Source organism: Orbicella franksi, chromosome 1 (genome assembly GCF_964199315.1).
Source record: "Orbicella franksi chromosome 1, jaOrbFran1.1, whole genome shotgun sequence".
Lineage (NCBI taxonomy): Eukaryota > Metazoa > Cnidaria > Anthozoa > Scleractinia > Merulinidae > Orbicella > Orbicella franksi.
The window spans coordinates 15,106,281-15,124,060 of NC_138145.1; the positions used below are offsets into that span (position 1 = coordinate 15,106,281).

Consider the following 17,780-nt stretch of genomic DNA (forward strand, 5'->3'; position numbering starts at 1 on the left):
TCATGCTGCCGGCACCATTCGTGGACACATTCGAAACCCGAGCGGAATGCCGGGCTAACAAATTGACCCTGACCAGGGGAAGGGAGCGCACAGTTCTCGACAAGCCAGGTACTTTGCTCCACGGTCCCCTAGGAAGATTTTTGTCCAGGCCGCTGTATTGATGTGATCATATGGGATGAAGCTAGCATGTCCAGTAGGAGACTGTTGGAGTTAGTTAACGTATTGCACTTAAAAAGTTACACAGCGAATATTACTTACCACGTTTTCCATTGAAAATTCGAAGACATCCTTCAAAGCAAAGCTAGTTAAAACTTTCACGGACAATCTAACGATTAGATTGAGATTGCCGGTGCGAACGAAGCACTTTTTTTCAAAATTTGTAAACACGTCTAGTCGTTGCTTTGATTGGCTTGTCACAACAATGCTCCGTCGGCGGCCTGGACAAAAATCTTCCCAGGGGACCGTGGAGCAAAGTACCTGGCTTGTCGAGAACTGTGCGCTCCCTTCCCCTGGTCAGGGTCAATTTGTTAGCCCGGCATTCCGCTCGGGTTTCGAATGTGTCCACGAATGGTGCCGGCAGCATGATCACTGATTCCTGATGGTTAGCTTTCTTCGATTCAGAGCTTTGTATCGTGCGCTGTGGAGATGAATTTGGCTTGGAATTTAACTGCAAGGGAGCGCTTAAACCTGTACTATGATTCTGCGGAGGAATTGGGGCGGCTGGCGGGATTTCAGTGTTTTTTTTTTCGCTTCGAGCGGGGTTCAGTACAGAATCGAGTGTGTAGCCTTTACTCTTTCTTAGTAGAGGAAAACCAAAATGCGAAAACTTGCTTAAAAGGCTTCGGATCGAGCTGAGAAGCGAGATGACAATAGAAAAGACAACAAGGCATTGAGGTGAGTCATTTTTATTGCAAAAATACCAAAATTTCAGCTATAATGTCGATTACCGTTTTTCCCCATACAAACCTTTATAAATTTAAACCGTTGTAACATACCACCACCACATACTGCAAGGCGAAGGTCACGTTTCGCGTAACCAAACTCGGTCGTTATGTAATAGTAGATGTCGGCGGTAACCGTGTCACGTTTCGCGCGCTGAACGTTCGCATAAAGATTAAAAAAAAAAAAACTCCTCGCATTGTGAGCTTGGGCCGCCTGTGGGTATATGTATACGACGTCGTCGAAAGCACTCAGAATCGTTGATTACTACTAGTAATAATAAATAGGTTCTTAAAAACATTTTACATCACATGGAATAGATAACATGGCAAGCAAAACGAGTCATTTGGTGAGCAAACTGGGTGATTTTCAGCAGAAAAAAGCCGGTGACTGTGAGATTTTCACGAATAACTCATCAGTTGCAGGTTGGCGAGGTGGTTAAGCTGCTGAAGGTCGCGGTTTCAAATCCTGGTGAGCAAACTTTTTTCCTCACGAGCTACTCACAGATGGTTGCAATTATATAGGCATTGAAAAATAAAAAGGTTCAAGCCATAAAAGTTATGTTATTAAAGCGGAGCTCCTGAGCGCAGAAGGCCTATACCCATTAAAATTTGGTAAACCACGAAGCTAAAAGTTTTTGGTTGTCACATAACTCTCCGTATTCCGTCCACCACTTGCACTACGCGTGCGTAAGCGGGGTCTCATGCCTTGAAAATTAACGAGTAATGTAAAGTAGAGTAGCGTAAATATAGCAAACATGCAACTAAAATAAAAGAGGAAATAACGATTCACTATACTTGTAATTTCTTAGTAATCACGACTTTGGAAAAGAAGGCAAACGGTGAAATGGCCTAATGCACGATTGTGGCAAGCCGAGATTTTTAGCAAGAAATTGCACTGCCAAGGTCGGACAAACCAAATTTTCAAAAGAATTTTTAAATCTCTATTCAGCTAGTCTGAAGTTTAAAACTGGAGAAAAGACATAAGCTTGTTTATACATCTCTTGTTTAATTGTGTCGACAAAAAAGAGTTCTGTCAATTCAGCTTTGGCAAGACAGGGTGTACAGTGCGACTACTAGAAAACAACTAACCAATCAAAATGTACACTAAGAACAATGGATTGGTAGCTTTTTCGGGATTGCAAGTACTGGGAGTCTGTTTGACGTGAATACATAAGTACTATCACTCTTAGAGATTCAGCCCTTGACGGCGAAATATTATAATTATAAATCTCACTCGCAAAATTTAGCTTGAAAACTCATTTTGGGACAACTAAACAGAAACCGTTGAAAAGCGGAAAAAATTTAGGATCGAAACTAACCAATCAACAAATGGCAAAGTTTCCTGAGAGGTTCGCAACACTTCGTACTTTTTGGGGGTTTTAATTTTTTTAAGAACTATTTTCGTATTCTTCAATCTTATTGATTTTATTTGCCAAAAAAAGATCGCTATTCTTTGTTCTTAAGTGACGTTCTGATTGGTTAACTCTTTTGCAAGTGGCCCGGTTCAAGTTGTCGCACTGTAAGCGAATTGCAATGGGAAAGAGCGCGAGATAGAGCTAAAGAAAACAGGGGAAGACGAAGCGACGGACAGGGAAACAGAGAGCAAGGAAGCAAAGAACAAAAGGGCAGAAGAAAAGAGACAAAGAAGTAGCGAAGAGCAACAGGAAAATAAGAGAGGGATGCCCCGACCCGAGGAAAAAAAGGTAGAGAAGAAGCAAAGACCAACGAGAAAAAGCCAGAAAGGGTCCCAAAACAAAACAGGGAACAAAGTAGCCAAGAACAATGGGAAATAGAAAGACAAAGGAAAAGAGAACGGACAGAAAACGAAATAGCTACTAAAGAAGCAGGGAAGCACAATTTAAAACCCAATATATAGATTTAGTCAAGCCTAAAAGCGGAGCTCCTGATTAAATAATTAACCATAACTGAAAAGAGGATATTTTCCCTGAATGAGAAACTCAATAAAATATCAATTGTGAGCATATGATTGTTCAGTGTGTGGTTTCACTATTTTTTGTAGTTACATTTTAACAAACTATACCTAGCGATGTACCCAAGATTGTAGAAATTACGCACGCAATATATCAGGGACTTTCCAAGAGACGATTGTGCAAAGAATATGTCGGAAGAAAAGTCAACGCGTCAGAGTTTAATTTGCGCCGAAATTTTGCCTTTGCATGTACTCCCTCCCTCTTCCCCAGAGTAGTAACCTGACTTGAGCCCGCGATCCAATCGGAAACTAAGTACCTAGTCAGTGGTCAAGTTTAAAAAACATGCGACCTCGATGAGCTCCTGACCTGAGCCCGCGGTATGGTCACGTGATGCTGGTCAGCGGAGACCTTGTTTTGACAGTTGTTAATTAATTATAATATAAATGTTAAATATCAAAGATGTACTTATGGTAATGGTGCTACTCTTATTTTTCAAGATATGAGGCTTTGCGTACGGGCGGACGTACGTACGTAGAGACAATCACGTGACAACCAAAATTTTTGAGATCGATGGGTTACCAAATTTTCTAAGGCATGGGGCGGAAATGAAGAAAGGTAACAGTTCCCACACAAGGGATATTAAAAGGTGAAGAGATGTGTTCTCCTCATGTGTGAGCAGTAGCCTGTGTATGTGCAGTTTGTTCTGAATACATATCATACCCAAGGCATTCCAGTGAAAGAGAGAGACGACTGTTGAAAGCTGCCCATGCTAAGGGACCAATCTCCAAAACAGAACCAGAAAGGATCAAGCTCACTTTACAGGGGCAACGGCTACAATGTGCTGAATATGAAAGAGATTTTGACAAGATGTGTGTAGATCTTTCAAAAACAAACATTGAGGTGGATCATGAACTTAGCAATGACTTTCCTAAGATCATTAATTCAGCTGATGATTCTGAAATCACCCCATTCATGAAGCTGTTCTGAGAGCAGCACAAGAAGGTATTTTCTAGCTGTGCTACTAGAGTGAGATTTCATCCCATGATTATCCGCTTCTGTTTGTCACTTGCAGCAAATTCGCCATCCTGCTATGAAGAAATGTGCAATATAAAATTGTCGGTACTTCCCAACCAATGAGTGCTAGAAAGATTACCCCGATGCAATCAATTCTCAACGGGGATTTAATGACGATGGCATTTTGACGTCATCTGTATAGAGGAACTGAAGAGCCTCATGAGCACATACTTTAATGTTCAACGATATGTTTTCTTGTTGTTTGACGAAATGAAAGTGCAGGCAAACCTTGTTTTGGACAAGGATATAGGGGAATTGGTTGAATTCACTGACCTTGGTGATTCGGAGTTGAACATTGCAGTTCTAGATAATGCAAGATTATCTCGGTGTCAGGAGTTTGACAGAATATCAGGAGAGGAGAAAGCCCTTCCTCACACCCTACTGATCTACTCATGGTAAACGGTATGTACCAAATATTGTTGGATATCAGCAGAGATTAAAGGTTTACTGTGCATATACTTAGTATATACTTAGGTTTATCATCTGGAGTGAAGCAGGGCTGTGTCATGTCGGAGTTTCTGTTTCTTCTTGTAGTGGATTGGTTGATAAGGAAAACAACGGAGGGGAGAAGAAGTGGTATTAGATGGGACTTCACAAGTGTACTTGAAGACTTGGACTTCGCAGATGACATTGCGCTGCTGGCATTTAAATATGAGCACACCCAAAAGAAAATAGGAAGGCTCATTACCAAGGCATGTAGAATAGGTTTATGTTTAAGCGCACCAAAATGCAAAGTGTTACGAATGAATACAGCAAGGGTGGACAAGGCTAGAGCCAGGGGCGATGAGGTGGAAGATGCTGCGGGGTTTGTTTCCTTGGTTGCCTAAGTCTCGAAAGATGGGGGCGAGACAGAATACATTAAGAATGGGCTACGGAGATTTAGAGGCGCCTTTCAAAACGTAACAAAGCTATGAAACACAAGAGGATTCGGAAAGAAGACCAAGGTTAAACTGTACAAGACACTAATTAGACCAATAATCCCCTATGGGTGTGAAACATGGAAGATGAACAAGGGTGAAGAAAAGAATTTAGACGCACTGCAGTTTAAATGCTTGAGAAGGATTCTAAGGATCAGATAGCCTGCACGAGTGAGCAGGTAGGATGGAATGACTGGAACACCGTGACAGCAGTAGCCAGGGATAGGGTACAATGGAAACAGAATCTGACGGCCTTATGCGTCCACTGGCACAACGAGCAGTGATGATAATGATGATTTTGTGTGACTCAAATTATGAGTCTTCAGTGTCACAGGAAGTCAGAGCAACTAGGAAACTCGGTTGCACTGTGCATGAGTTCAGTTGGAGTCTAAGCCTGCCAAGAAAGTCTGTTCATTTGCAAAATCCGATCACTCCTAGCTATTTTCTACCACTCGTTAATTAACCGCTGACAGAATAAATCAACACGAGAACTTATCATATACGTGATTGACCCCTCATTTACACATCATTTGTTTAGTCTGATCACCCAGTTCAACTTGTAACTTGCTATCGCAATTACGAGCTAAAAACGATTTTCGTTCCTGCCGTTGATGGTGAAAAGTAACTTTAAATGTGGTACTGGGACAGGCAAATGCTCTCTTCATTAAATTTAAACTCATTTTAGCCCTGTTTTGATGATTTCTCAGCAACACCAGAACAAAAATGTAAACAGAGTGCACGCCGATTTCTTAAAAAAGATCAGCTGTCTGTTATGCCCCTACAACAGATAAGGGAACCGATAGGAAAGAAAAAAAAATCAATAACAGATCATTCGATAAATTCAACAGACCAAAAGTATACAGCATTCAATTATTACACTATCTTAAGGAATGTTTTTAGGAAGCAATGTTGCCTATCATACCTCTGAGGAAACACGTCCTCCATTTTCGATGAAATAGCCTAGTTTTTCCTTAACCTGGAATGTAAATTAAAATGAGGAAAATCATTAGTCCATAATAAACTTATCTTGTGTTCGTTCAAAATACATAATCATGATGATCGGGATGCATAACGGTGTCTTACTTCTACGTTACATGAAAGCGTATAAAAGAGTAATGCAGCAAAAGAAAAACGAAACAATGAATCGCCATATTAGATCTTTAAAAGACTTAAAATAAAACATCATGACGCATAATTGAAAGGACATCACGTGGAGGGGTAGATATCCAAAGATTAACAACAAAAGTTAAGTCATTGGCGTATTGTAGCATTACTGTCAGTGATATCGACAGTTTCCTTACCTCTTTAGACTTTGAGCTGCGATTTGGACAAGTATTCGCCAAAGTTATTTCACGGTATAATGCTAAGAGAAGAAGAATGTTTATGTTGACACCTTGTACTTCGGTTTCCTGCCCAAGAAGAACACCCGTATTACTGTTATGCGTCAATATTAACAAGTGTAACCAAAATCTGAATTGCACTAAATACAAACCGTGATAGCAGTAACAATGTCTTGGATATTTCCACTGATGACAGTTTTTGCTAGTCCTTCACGAAGTGCCCGATAGTACTTCTCGTGAACAATGAACCTGTCTGGAATGACATCATCCTCCTAAAAACAAAAGTCATCGTTCGTCAGCAGCCGATCAATGAAATATGGTCGGTGCTGTTTTCGTTTACGTACTTTGTCCTCGATTTTCGACACGGACTAAACTCTGCTAGCACTTACAAAGGAACTATTCCCAATTACTGAGTTAACCTACGATCATGACCTCCCTCCCTACATTTCATCATATCCTCCTTTAAAAAAAAAAAAAACGCTTCATCGCAGGTTAATTCTGAATTGGAGTAATGTTCAAAAAGACTCAAGATAGACTCTTCAATTTGTCTTTTAAATTGATCCTAATCAGAGGAAATAATGCTTCTGATGCTTTCATAGGAGCTATCCCGAAATGTTGAATGGGAGTCATTTTAAGAACCTCGAAGTACAGAGCTGTTATATTCACAAGATCCGAGAGTCAATTCTTGTGCTATTCATACTAGCCAAATTGCTTACCTGCTTACGAGCCATCCATTCTAGTTCCTTATAGCCACCCATAGTCCGAACGCAATCAAAACCATACCGTCTGACAAGCTGTTGAAGAAGGTAGAGCTGCGGCGTGGTGCTTGATCCTTCCGTGCAAAGCTTTCTAGCAGAACCCAGTAGGCAGCCAGCTTCTCTCTTAACATCGAGGTCTTTAGCATACCTTCTATCTCCTTCAATAAACCACTTGTAAAGGAAGTCTGCTACGAGGGATAGGGCGTGACGTCCTTTTGCGACGCCTTCCAGTGCGTTTGTGTTTATCTCAAAAGAATCTTGTTCATTGCCTGTGAGAGCTTTAGATCCTTCAATAAACCGCTTGTAAAGGACGTCTGTTAAGAGGGATAAGACGTGACGTCCTTTTGCGACGCCTTCCAGTGCTTCATTGCCGGTGAGAGCTTTAAATGCTTCATCGCAAATCTTTTTGGCATATTTGAGTTTTACTGTCAACTTCGAATTGGCCACTTTGGATTGGTACCAGCATATTAGAATGTCCTGAGAAAAGAAAAAGTTAAAAAAAAAAATAATAAAGCTGCATGCCACTGAATTGACTGCAAGGGTTATCCGAGTATGAAATATAATTTTGAACGTAGAATACTAAATAAAATATCACTACATGTTCACAAAGTATTGGGAATGACGTGGGCGCACCTCATCAAGAAAGAGGATCTTAATCATGACGGTGATTGGATGCCTGATCTTATTCAGTATAGATTTTGCGCGTTTTCTTCTTAGTTTTTGAGTCGATTGAGGGGATATATCAAACTCTTGAGAGAGTGTTTTACCACATTTTCAAACACCTCAAATTTCGTCAGAAATACTCCGCTACGTGTCGTATTTGCAACTCTCTTCTCGGTGTCTGGAAATGTGGTAAAACACGATCCCCCTGTTTGATATATTACTGTCCAAATTAACCAAAGAAAGAGCTGCGTGTGGCAATATAGAGTTATTATCCTTCATAACTCACCTCCATACATTGCACGTACAAAAAGCAGACCTCTTTAATGTGCTGGGGTTCTGGTTTGAAGCCTTGAGCCTCTTGCAAGAAAATTTCCAAATGCTCTTTCACCACCTTTGTGCTGTATAACAAGGAGTGGAAACAGGAAAAAAAACTTAGTTAAACCACACTTTTTCTAAATCTAGCTTCTCTAAACTGCACGCAGTTACCATATTTTAAAAGCAGATGTCAGACTTGTCATGCAGTACATGATATCTTATTTATATCACTAGTTACGTGGGGTTACCTCGAACGGAGGAGCTGCTGGAGGAGAAAAGAACGCACCACAGGGTTGGGGTCGATACCATAGTCGGGAAACGGCGAGAAATCCTTTGTTTGAGTGGACTTGCGGCCGATAACATAACGCATAAGGAGGGAAATAGCTTCTTGTTCCAAATCTTCAGATGCTGAGTCACCAAAACAAAATACGGACACTAACTCCATGAAAAAGGCGTTGCAGCGGCGCCGTAACTCGGAAGTGGTGTTTTCATCGGCCCTATTAAGAAAATCAACAAAATGAGCCGTTATAGTTTCAGAAATGAAGCGTTTCTGTTATGCAAATAGTGTTCAACGTCTTATCCTATATTTGAAGCAATGTAATGAATGCACAGTCTGGGGTCAATTTAATAAAACTTTTACACCTGTAATCTACAAGTCGGACAATTGTATTACAAACGTGGACGAAAACGAGTTCAAGGACAGTGCCTACTAAATACAAAGGTTTTTGCGCCAGGTCAGGACCTTGCGGAAAAAGTAGATCTTTGCAAGGGCTATCGGAATCCACAAAGAAAAAAGAGGGTAGCCTCGCATTTTTTCGAGATAATTAGCCTTGAATCTCAACAAAAATGCTGACATCAGCATTTTTCTGAAAATAGAAGGAGAGGATATTTCTTCACAGCTTTCTCCACAGTTTGAAGAAAGAGGCCTTTTTGACATCGAAAATCCAAGGGAATTTCGAGGGAAGTTTCGTCTCCCTTTGGAATTTTAAATAGGCCGGCAGATTTTGAAAGGGCAGCAGGGATATTAAAATTTGCAATTGTAAAATTACATGTGCATTCAAGCGGATTTTACAATTGTAAGGCAGCAATTGTTATTTACACTTGTATCCTGACACGTAAATTCCAGTGTAGAAAATACTTTCATTGAATCCTTGTATTTACAAACCGGACTTTACACGTGTAAATTACACGTGTAAAAGCTGCAAGTGTAACCTCTTTATTGAATTGACCCCTGTTCATGGGCCATCAAAATAAGCTAAGCAGTGACGGCTTAAGGTGGCTCGAAACAGTTTCCAGCACTTCGGGAGCACTTAGATTTTGATGGGCCGTTATAACCACTCTTTATCACTTGATGCTACAATCATGGTATCAAAAACCTGCCCAACCATTGGTGAACACGTTGTTTTCATTTTCGTAACACAATAGGTTACCATAGCAACAGTACGACCTGCTAAAAACACCCTTAAAAACAGCTTTAGGGAACTTTAATTCAAAAACGGCACGGTGAAATTTTTTAAATTATCAACATTTGATAAGCATGATAAGATGCAATTTTTGGAATAGTTTAAACAAATTCTGTAGGTGGGGTTCAGAGCCACCTTAAATTTTCGAAAATTTAGGGTAGCTCTGAACCAGACAACCAATTGTTGGGCAGTTTTTTGATACCATGATTGTAGCATCAAGTGATAAAGAGTGGTTATAACAACCCATCAAAATCTAAGTACTTCCGAAATGCTGGACACTGTTTTGAGCCACCTTAAGCAAACACTATGATATGCCTTTGGCAGTAAAATTTCGACACAATGCGAAGACTTTAAGATCCGAGGTTATTACATCCATGAAGCATAGTATTACCGTTCTATTGCACCACGCACTAGAGAAAAGACTTGAAAACTCAAGATAACAGTGCATGGCGTATTATCATCGTTATAATGGTTTATTTTACCTCCTTTGAACGTCTTCATTCAGGCTGATTAGGAATTTTTCAATAGTCTGCAGAGATCTCATCGAGGAAAAGTTAGTTTCATCTCCTAGAGCCTGACCAGTTAAGAAAAGAAGCGATTAATCACGTTCATTTCCTTTAACTGCTGATTAAAGGGAGCATTTATGAATACGTTAACTGAATCGTCAAGAAGCAAGACTTCTCAATTTACTTGGCCGGGACCTCCTCTCTGCCAAAAGGTCTTTATGGTATTTAAGAGTACTAACAAGCTACAAGCTTGCACTAGTTATCGTATTGACATGTGTATTGACAGAATGGCGTCCCATGATTTCCGCGACGCTGCCCATAAACTAATCTAACCTAGGCTAACACCTGGCAACCTAAAACGCACCCTCTACCAAAGTGAACGTTTCCTCTGGAAGAAGTTAGAGCTGCTAGCCTCTCTAATCTCTTTAGAAAACATATCAACAAACGATTTTCCACCTCGAGCTCTCACACGAAAAATATGTAAGCCAGTTAATAAAATATGTAAACTCCCTACGCCATATTTCGCATTGTTGTTTAGTTCCCGCCATTAGCTCGCATAACTTGGCACATTCTGCACGCTGTCGTTTAGTTTGCTTCATTGTTTCGCTTCGTATGCACGCTGTTGTTTAGTTAGCCTCACTGTCTCGCGGTTCAAGCATGATTTCCTCGCTATCTTTGTTGCCGCTCTTGCCTGTTTCGTTTGCTTTGTATTTGCCTCTCGTCTTGGGTTAATAAACGTGTTCTCTCTTGCTCGGAGTTTCGGCTCAACTTACTGGCATGGTGGCAGCGCAACATTTCCAAAGCACCCACAGAGACAAGGACGTCAAAGTGTTCTTCGATTTTAGCCGCCTCTCTGAGCAACCAAGCCGGAGTTCGTGAACCGTAGCGATGACTTCATACAGAGCGCCGAAACTCTACAGTGGTCGCTTTCTTCGAATGAAACTATCACTTTGATCGGAGCCTGGGAAAACAATTTAAAGTTCATCCTGTCCCTCGATCCGAGCTTTGCAAATTTCTTTACTGATGGATCGTCGTGGGGTAAAAAAACAAACGCTAGGCCTGTACGTGGTTTCTCCAACGATCCTGAATCTGTTGCAGCGGCAAGAAGAAGGACTGCTGCCCAAAAGGTAACAAATTTAGAAATGATGCTCAGACAAATTGCGAATTATGCCCCTATAATTTCCTGGAAATCAATCATCAAGAATTCTACATCTATTAACGGCGTTTGGCAAACGATCCGACAACATTGTGGCTTGCAGTTAACCGGTTCCTGTTTCTTGGACCTCGCGAACATTTATCTGAAGCCTGAACAACGTCCCGCTATAGCCGCTATAGCAAGCCTCAGCCCTCACTAATGCTGGACGTGGACTTCACCCTATTCAAGATTGCCTGCTGGAAGTACATCATAGTCTCTAATTTGCCCAGGCGTTTTCCCAAATCCCCTCGCAAACAACTCCACGAAGTATTGTGGCGTGGTTACACCCTTCAAAGGTGCTCGTGTCTACACGCGCTGCGCCATGGGAATCCCCGGTTCTGAGACGGCCCTCGAGGAGCTAAAGCGCCGCGTCCCGGGTGATCGTCTTCAGGAGGGTTGTGTTGCTAAGATTGCTAATGACTTGTATTGCGGTGGTATCACTCATCAGGAGCTCCTAACAAACTGGCGAAAAGCCCTCTCGGCTCTGGATCGCTGCAACCTTCGCCTCTCACCTGCAAAAACCATAATCGGCCCAGCTTAAACCACCATTCTTGGTTGGATATGGTCCCAAGGCTCGATCCGTGCATCTCCCCACCGTGTAGCTGCACTGGCTTCTTGCGAGCCTCCCAAGAACGTCCGCAGTTTCCGTGCTTTTGTTGGTTCCTACAAAATGCTTGGTCGGATCCTTGGCGGAACTGCTAATTAAACTCCTCGCTCCTCCCGATTCCCTTACGGCTGGTCGTCAATCTCAGGATACGATTTCTTGGTTTGATGGGCTCCTGGTGTGTTTCCGCTCCTGTCAAGAAGCACTCAGATCTCTCAGATCCATCACTCTCCCCAAGCCTGATGATCAGCACTGGACCGCGACCGATGGTTCTGTCAAGATGAGTGGCCTTGGCGCCATTCTTTATGTACTTCGTGACCAGGAGCTCCACCTCGCCAGATAATTCAGTGCCAAGTTTTAAAAAACATGAAGCTTCCTGGTTGCCATGTGAAATAGAGGCATTATCTATTGAGGCCGCTGTCAAGCATTTCGCTCATTATGTAATTCAATCGAAGTCTGACTGATAGCAAGCCGTGTGTCTAGGCCTTTGACAAGCTCTGCCGTGGCCAGTTTTCTTCCAGTCATCGAGTGACCCCATTCTTATCATCTTTTAGCCGTTACCAAGTCACGCCGCTCCATCTGGCCGGTCCCACGAACCTGCCCTCTGACTTCGCTAGTCATAACGCACCAGCTTACGACGACCCTCGCTGCCAAATCTGTTCATTTGTATCCGAAGCGGAAGACCTGGCTGTACGTCCCATATCTGTTCATAATGTGTTATCGGGGAAGACGTCCCTTCCTTTCACAAGCCGCTCCGCCTTGCTCCAATCGCAGCTAGAGTGCCCGGACTTGAGGCGTGTCCATTCTCATCTTAAGCAGGGTACTCGCCCGTCGAAGGAGCTGACAAACATCAAAGACGTCAAGCGTTCCCTGAACTTGGTCTCCATTTCCAGTGACGGCCTGCTCGTTGTAAAACGCGATAAACCTTTCGATGCGTCTCGCGAATGTATAGTCATCCCGCGCTCTATCGTTGATGGCTTCCTTGCTGCCCTGCACGTGAAGCTGGACCACCCTTCCCTTCCTCGCTGCTCCACCAGACCTTCAGACTGACACTCCTCCTGTACCCGAATCTTCTCCTCCCCCAGACGGAAGCATGTCTGACGACATTAAAGCCCCTATCTCGGAGTCTGCCTTCTCATCTGGTCCACGCCGGTCTAGCCGTCCAACTCGTCGCCCGGATTATCTCAAGGACTATGTTACTTAGCTGTCCCTGCGAGATCCATGAATGACTCTCCTCTTGTACTCGGCAATGTTGTAATACTTAATTTACGCATTGACCTCTGGCTCTTTGTAACTGCATGTTTACTACCAATACGCAGCCTAGCTTTGCTTTATGTTTATTGCTCATATACTTAGGCGAACGGAAGAAAGAAGTCACGCCATATTTCGCATTGTTGTTTAGTTCCCGCCATTAGCTCGCATAGCATTGCGCATTGTGCACGCTGTCGTTTAGTTTGCTTCATTGTTTCGCTTCGTATGCACACTGTTGTTTAGTTAGCCTTATTGTCTCACAGTTCGTGGATAACTAGCTCGCTACCTTTGTTACCGCTCTTGCCCGGTTCGTTTGCTTTGTATTTGCTTCTTGTCTTCGGTGAATAAACATGTTCTCTCTTGCTTGAAGTTTCGGATCAACTTACTGACGCTATTTCATTTGCTGATATTTTTATGGTGTTTAAAAGAAGTTTGTTGTCGTTGTTGTTGTTGTTGTTGTTGTTGCAAGGGACGTTGAAATTGGTGTATAAATACCAAATGTCTCCGCGCGCAGTTCAACGATTTTTTGTTTGAGGCGTTTGCCTTTAATTAACATATAACAAGACATTTTACCTTCCATAGTCTGACCACACTCTCAGAATTGGTGTTATCATCTTGCTCGTTAAACAAGGTCACGTGTTCTACAAACAGTCTGACTGCTCCTTGTCGCTGCCACATGGATCTAGCACACAGAAAATGTAGTAAACATCTAACACCCCGCGAAAGCTAGACTAAACAGATGAATACCCAACAAATTACACTGGCAGGAATGAAATCCCAACATTTGCAGGAATAAGACAGGAAAAGCGGAACACCAGAAAGCAAAAACCCTCAATCGATCAAATAATAAACACCAAACAACTCTTATCGTCGATTGAAAAAGTGATATTAACTTTAACTTATTTCTTCCTCGATAGCAGGGCTGAGTGGACGCCAAGTTACCTGCAGTGGCCAAGCAATACTGTGGATTTCTCTCCGAAATTTGAGCACATCTCTGTGACGGGTCCAAACCTCTCTTTTCTCATCATGTCTTCCACCGCTGATCTGATGGACAGTACTTTGTCACACCAAGCTCGCCTGGATTCTGCCTTCAGCAAAATTTCAGCAGATGGGCTCAGTGCCTCAAGGCAAACTTGCAATGCAACAACGTCCAGGATCTGTTTGATAAGAGCACAATGATTGTAATCGGTATAATGGGTAGCCCGCGTTCAAATGTGTCCTACATTAATTGTAAAAAAATTTCGGACGATAAACTTTCGTATGATTTATTTCGCAGGTTTAATTTTCGGACACTCTTTATCTGATATCGGACGAATTTCGGACGAACTAAACGCTCTAAGAGCGTACTCGGGCTTCGTTACGAGTACGCGTATTGGACTTAACAAGAACAAATAAAAGAAGCAGGATATTTTAGCAAAGGAGTTCTGCTTAGATATTTACTATTCACTTGTTGCTTCGTTGAGTATCCTCCTGATCCAATCGCAAGTTGTGAGTTTAAACCATTTTGGTTCAAGAATCAAGCACAGCTGTTTGCGCATCTATGGAGAACTTGTTTGCAAAGAATTTTTCCGGTCTTCTTACAACCGTCTTATGGCGATTACATTGTACATGCTAGCAAAAATTGTACGAGGTCGTGGCGATCCGAGTGAATTGTGCAGCTGAACATCTTTGCCGTGCTGCGACCTTAAACCCTTTTCCAAAGTCATATCTCCTTTGGAGAGCGAATAATCTCTTTCGAGAGAGCCAAAACGAATCATGATAAACTCCTTTGGGAAAACAAAAGTCTAATGACTAGGGTATCTAAAAGATAGTAATGCTGCGGCACATTCTGTTGATGTCGACATTAGTTAGTCTTTGATCCATCTGCTTGCGTGTTAATGGTCATTTATTTCTGAAAGTAGTCACAAATTGTGTAGTGTTTCTAAAACTAAGATCACACTCCTACTCCCTAGGGAAAAACAAATTTACATATGTAGAAGTATCAAGGTAAATTATAATCGTAGTAGGTCCAAGTTGTAAAATGTTATTCAGTGTGAACGTTTGATCTGTTTAGGCAGTGTTATTTTCATATAGGTGTATCGGATGAAGCCTTGTCTTTAGGGGGGGTGGGGTAGCCTTTTTTAAGGCGGGTGCGGGTATTATTATTGCCAATCATCCTTTGCAGTGGCATGCTTTGGTTTAACATAAGTTATACCAAATATTGATGTCTTTTAGAATGATCTTACTTTACCTGTGAAATAGGTAGTAGAATATTGCGGGATATTATTCCATTGTGTTCTTTTGTTTACTTGTAGCTATTTTGCACTAGTTGTTATTCTCTGTTTCACAGGTCAAGTGAAATCACTCTTTTTGAAATTACAAACATAAATAGTATATCAGAAAGCAGCCTTTGGGTGTCACTTGTACCAAGAACAACAACGTATTTTAATAACAATGGCTACAAATATTTTGACAATTAGTGTGAAAAATTGGTCAAAAAGATTTTCCAAGAAATTAATCTAATACAACTTTTAAGTAAAACTCAATGGCAATGGGTTTTTGTGTGGAGTTTCCTCCTATCATTTACAAAAGTAATAATGCCTACTCGTCAATAAAACCAATAATTATTAATCAGCAGTTCCCAGGTGCTACTAGTGACAAATGTAACATGTTTTAATTGAAATGGTTACAACAATTCTGAAAATTAGAGTAAAATTTTAGGGAAAATATACTGCCAATGACGAAAATATAGGTAACAGAACTTTTGAACTAAATGAGAACTTGAATGATCTATTTACATGTTGGAAAGTCACTGTCAGTCTCTGCAAAGAGCATTGTTCATGATTTTACACTGATGTGATTACTTCTTTGGCACTTTTGTCTTTTAATACAACAGTTGCTTGAACAGTAAGAATGAGCTCAGTTATGTCATCATTATTGAGGTCTGGAAATTCTTTCTTGAAGTCTGCATCCTGTTCTCTTTTGATGGCATACAGTTGTTTAATAATATCGTCAAATATATTTAAGGACATTGTGTCTTGGGCAGTGATTGTCAGAATACTTGCCATAACTTTATTACGACATTTGGTCTTCAGTTGTGTTAGGCCACACTCGGAGCATTTTATTATTTACTCGTCACTGTCTATGACTTTTGAGTGACACTTCTTGGAGGTTAGATATGACTGAACATAGTTAATTCCGTCTGGTGAGAATTGCACTTGCACTTGTTGTATGTTGTCTGGAACGTCATCGTGTCGAGTTATATTCAGTTTGGTGGCTTCAGTTACATTGCTGTATTTGGTCAACGTTAAATAGTTTGTGCCATTAAATTCTTTGATGGCAACATTTGATAAATTGTAACATTGGTTAGATTTCATTGCTTCTTGTTTAGTTAAAGTTTTTCCACGAACATCCACAGTTTCAGCCGTGCTATTGAATAAGACACGGCCAGCAATGTTTACCAGGGTATTGTTTTGTTTCTCCTGAATTTCTTCTATTGAGCTGTCTATAGCTTCCACGGTTTCTTCTTCTGTTTTCTGAAGGTCAAAATCCATCTCACTTTCGTTTGGATCTTCAATTCTTGTTCTCTTGTTGAGAATCAGTTCTTCCTTTTCGGTCTTCAGGTTTTTCTTCAGCTGGAATTTGTTTATCTTGACTGGTGATGAAGATTCGAGCTTGCGCTTGAGCACTGAATGCTTCTCTGGAGAGAAGCACACAGCACGATACCCTTGAGAGTTTGTCTGGAAATGTAGCGAGAAATATTGATTCTTGTTTTGGCTTGTCTTTATAGGTGAGAGGTTATGTAAATAACCAACCATGCTTTGTCCTGAAATGGAAGCACAAAATCGTTAAGATTGAGTTATTACTGATGAGATCAAAAGAATGTGAATCTTGGAAGTAGATAATATTGTAGCAATCTTTTTAGTGAATTGGATAGAGATACCACAAGTTGTATCAGGTTTTGACGGATTCCATAGGGTAATTTTAGTTGCTTGAGGATTTCAATATAACATGTTCTTATGTATGTTTATTTCAAGAGAGATTATTAACCATGTTCAGGTTGACAACCAATATTAGTCAAGGTACTGCATGAAATTTAGGCTAAGACATATGATCAGATGCTGCTGAAATTCAGGTAGGATAAAATTGTGGGTATGAGAAGTAGAAATGACAAGTGTATGCAGTCTGCAGCAAAAAAAGTTCTGCAAGAAAAGGAAGCAACTGGTGTTACAAAACTGAGTGTACATTCACTGCCATGTAGGAATCTTTTCTGGTATGCATCAACTTCGTGCATGATCCCGAACAGATGGAGATCGAGGTGTGATAAGATAAGCACATGGTGAGCTCTGAACTTATATTATGCTTGGATAGAAAATCGAAAGATCTGTAATTCTTTGAAAGAGAGAAGCGGAAATCTAAGTTACAATTTTGTCCTGGTATGCACAATAATAAGCTATAATTTCACTCCCTTCTTTTTCAAAAGTTGTCGACATAAACAAAATTGGGGAAAGCGCCTGTTCTTGGAATTAAAAAGAAAATTGACTCTGCAAACTCACCTTGCATCAAATAAATACTTCCAACTTGTCTGCAAGAAAAAAAAACAACGAAAATGTAACTTAACATCTGTCCTTGTATGCATCAACTTGTGATGCGTACGTATCAAGCGATCGCGACAAGATAAGCACATGGTGAACGAATCTTATGTTTGGACATGAAACGATACAGATCGCGAAAATCGAAAGCGTCCAGATTTGTAAAACTTTCACATACTGCATTAAAAACGAAAGCGAGAGTTGGAAAAGTCAAGCACGAGCTTCTTCACCTCGTAGTACAAGTAAATCAA

The 17,780-nt window shown here is 41.1% G+C and overlaps 1 protein-coding gene across 1 annotated transcript in view; it reads right to left on the minus strand.

The window, feature by feature from the left end:
* LOC145478200 (E3 ubiquitin-protein ligase rnf213-alpha-like) overlaps positions 1 to 17,780 on the minus strand; it is a 190,768-nt gene that overhangs the window by 20,066 nt on the left and 152,922 nt on the right. The window contains exons 57-65 of the mRNA XM_081456148.1: positions 13,901 to 14,115; positions 13,532 to 13,640; positions 9,885 to 9,976; positions 8,188 to 8,436; positions 7,911 to 8,022; positions 6,920 to 7,438; positions 6,356 to 6,475; positions 6,165 to 6,272; positions 5,786 to 5,839 (exon numbers count right to left, since the gene is read on the minus strand). Of these exons, the coding sequence (XP_081312274.1) occupies positions 5,786 to 5,839; positions 6,165 to 6,272; positions 6,356 to 6,475; positions 6,920 to 7,438; positions 7,911 to 8,022; positions 8,188 to 8,436; positions 9,885 to 9,976; positions 13,532 to 13,640; positions 13,901 to 14,115 (1,578 nt within the window). The remainder of the gene's footprint in view (positions 1 to 5,785; positions 5,840 to 6,164; positions 6,273 to 6,355; positions 6,476 to 6,919; positions 7,439 to 7,910; positions 8,023 to 8,187; positions 8,437 to 9,884; positions 9,977 to 13,531; positions 13,641 to 13,900; positions 14,116 to 17,780) is intronic.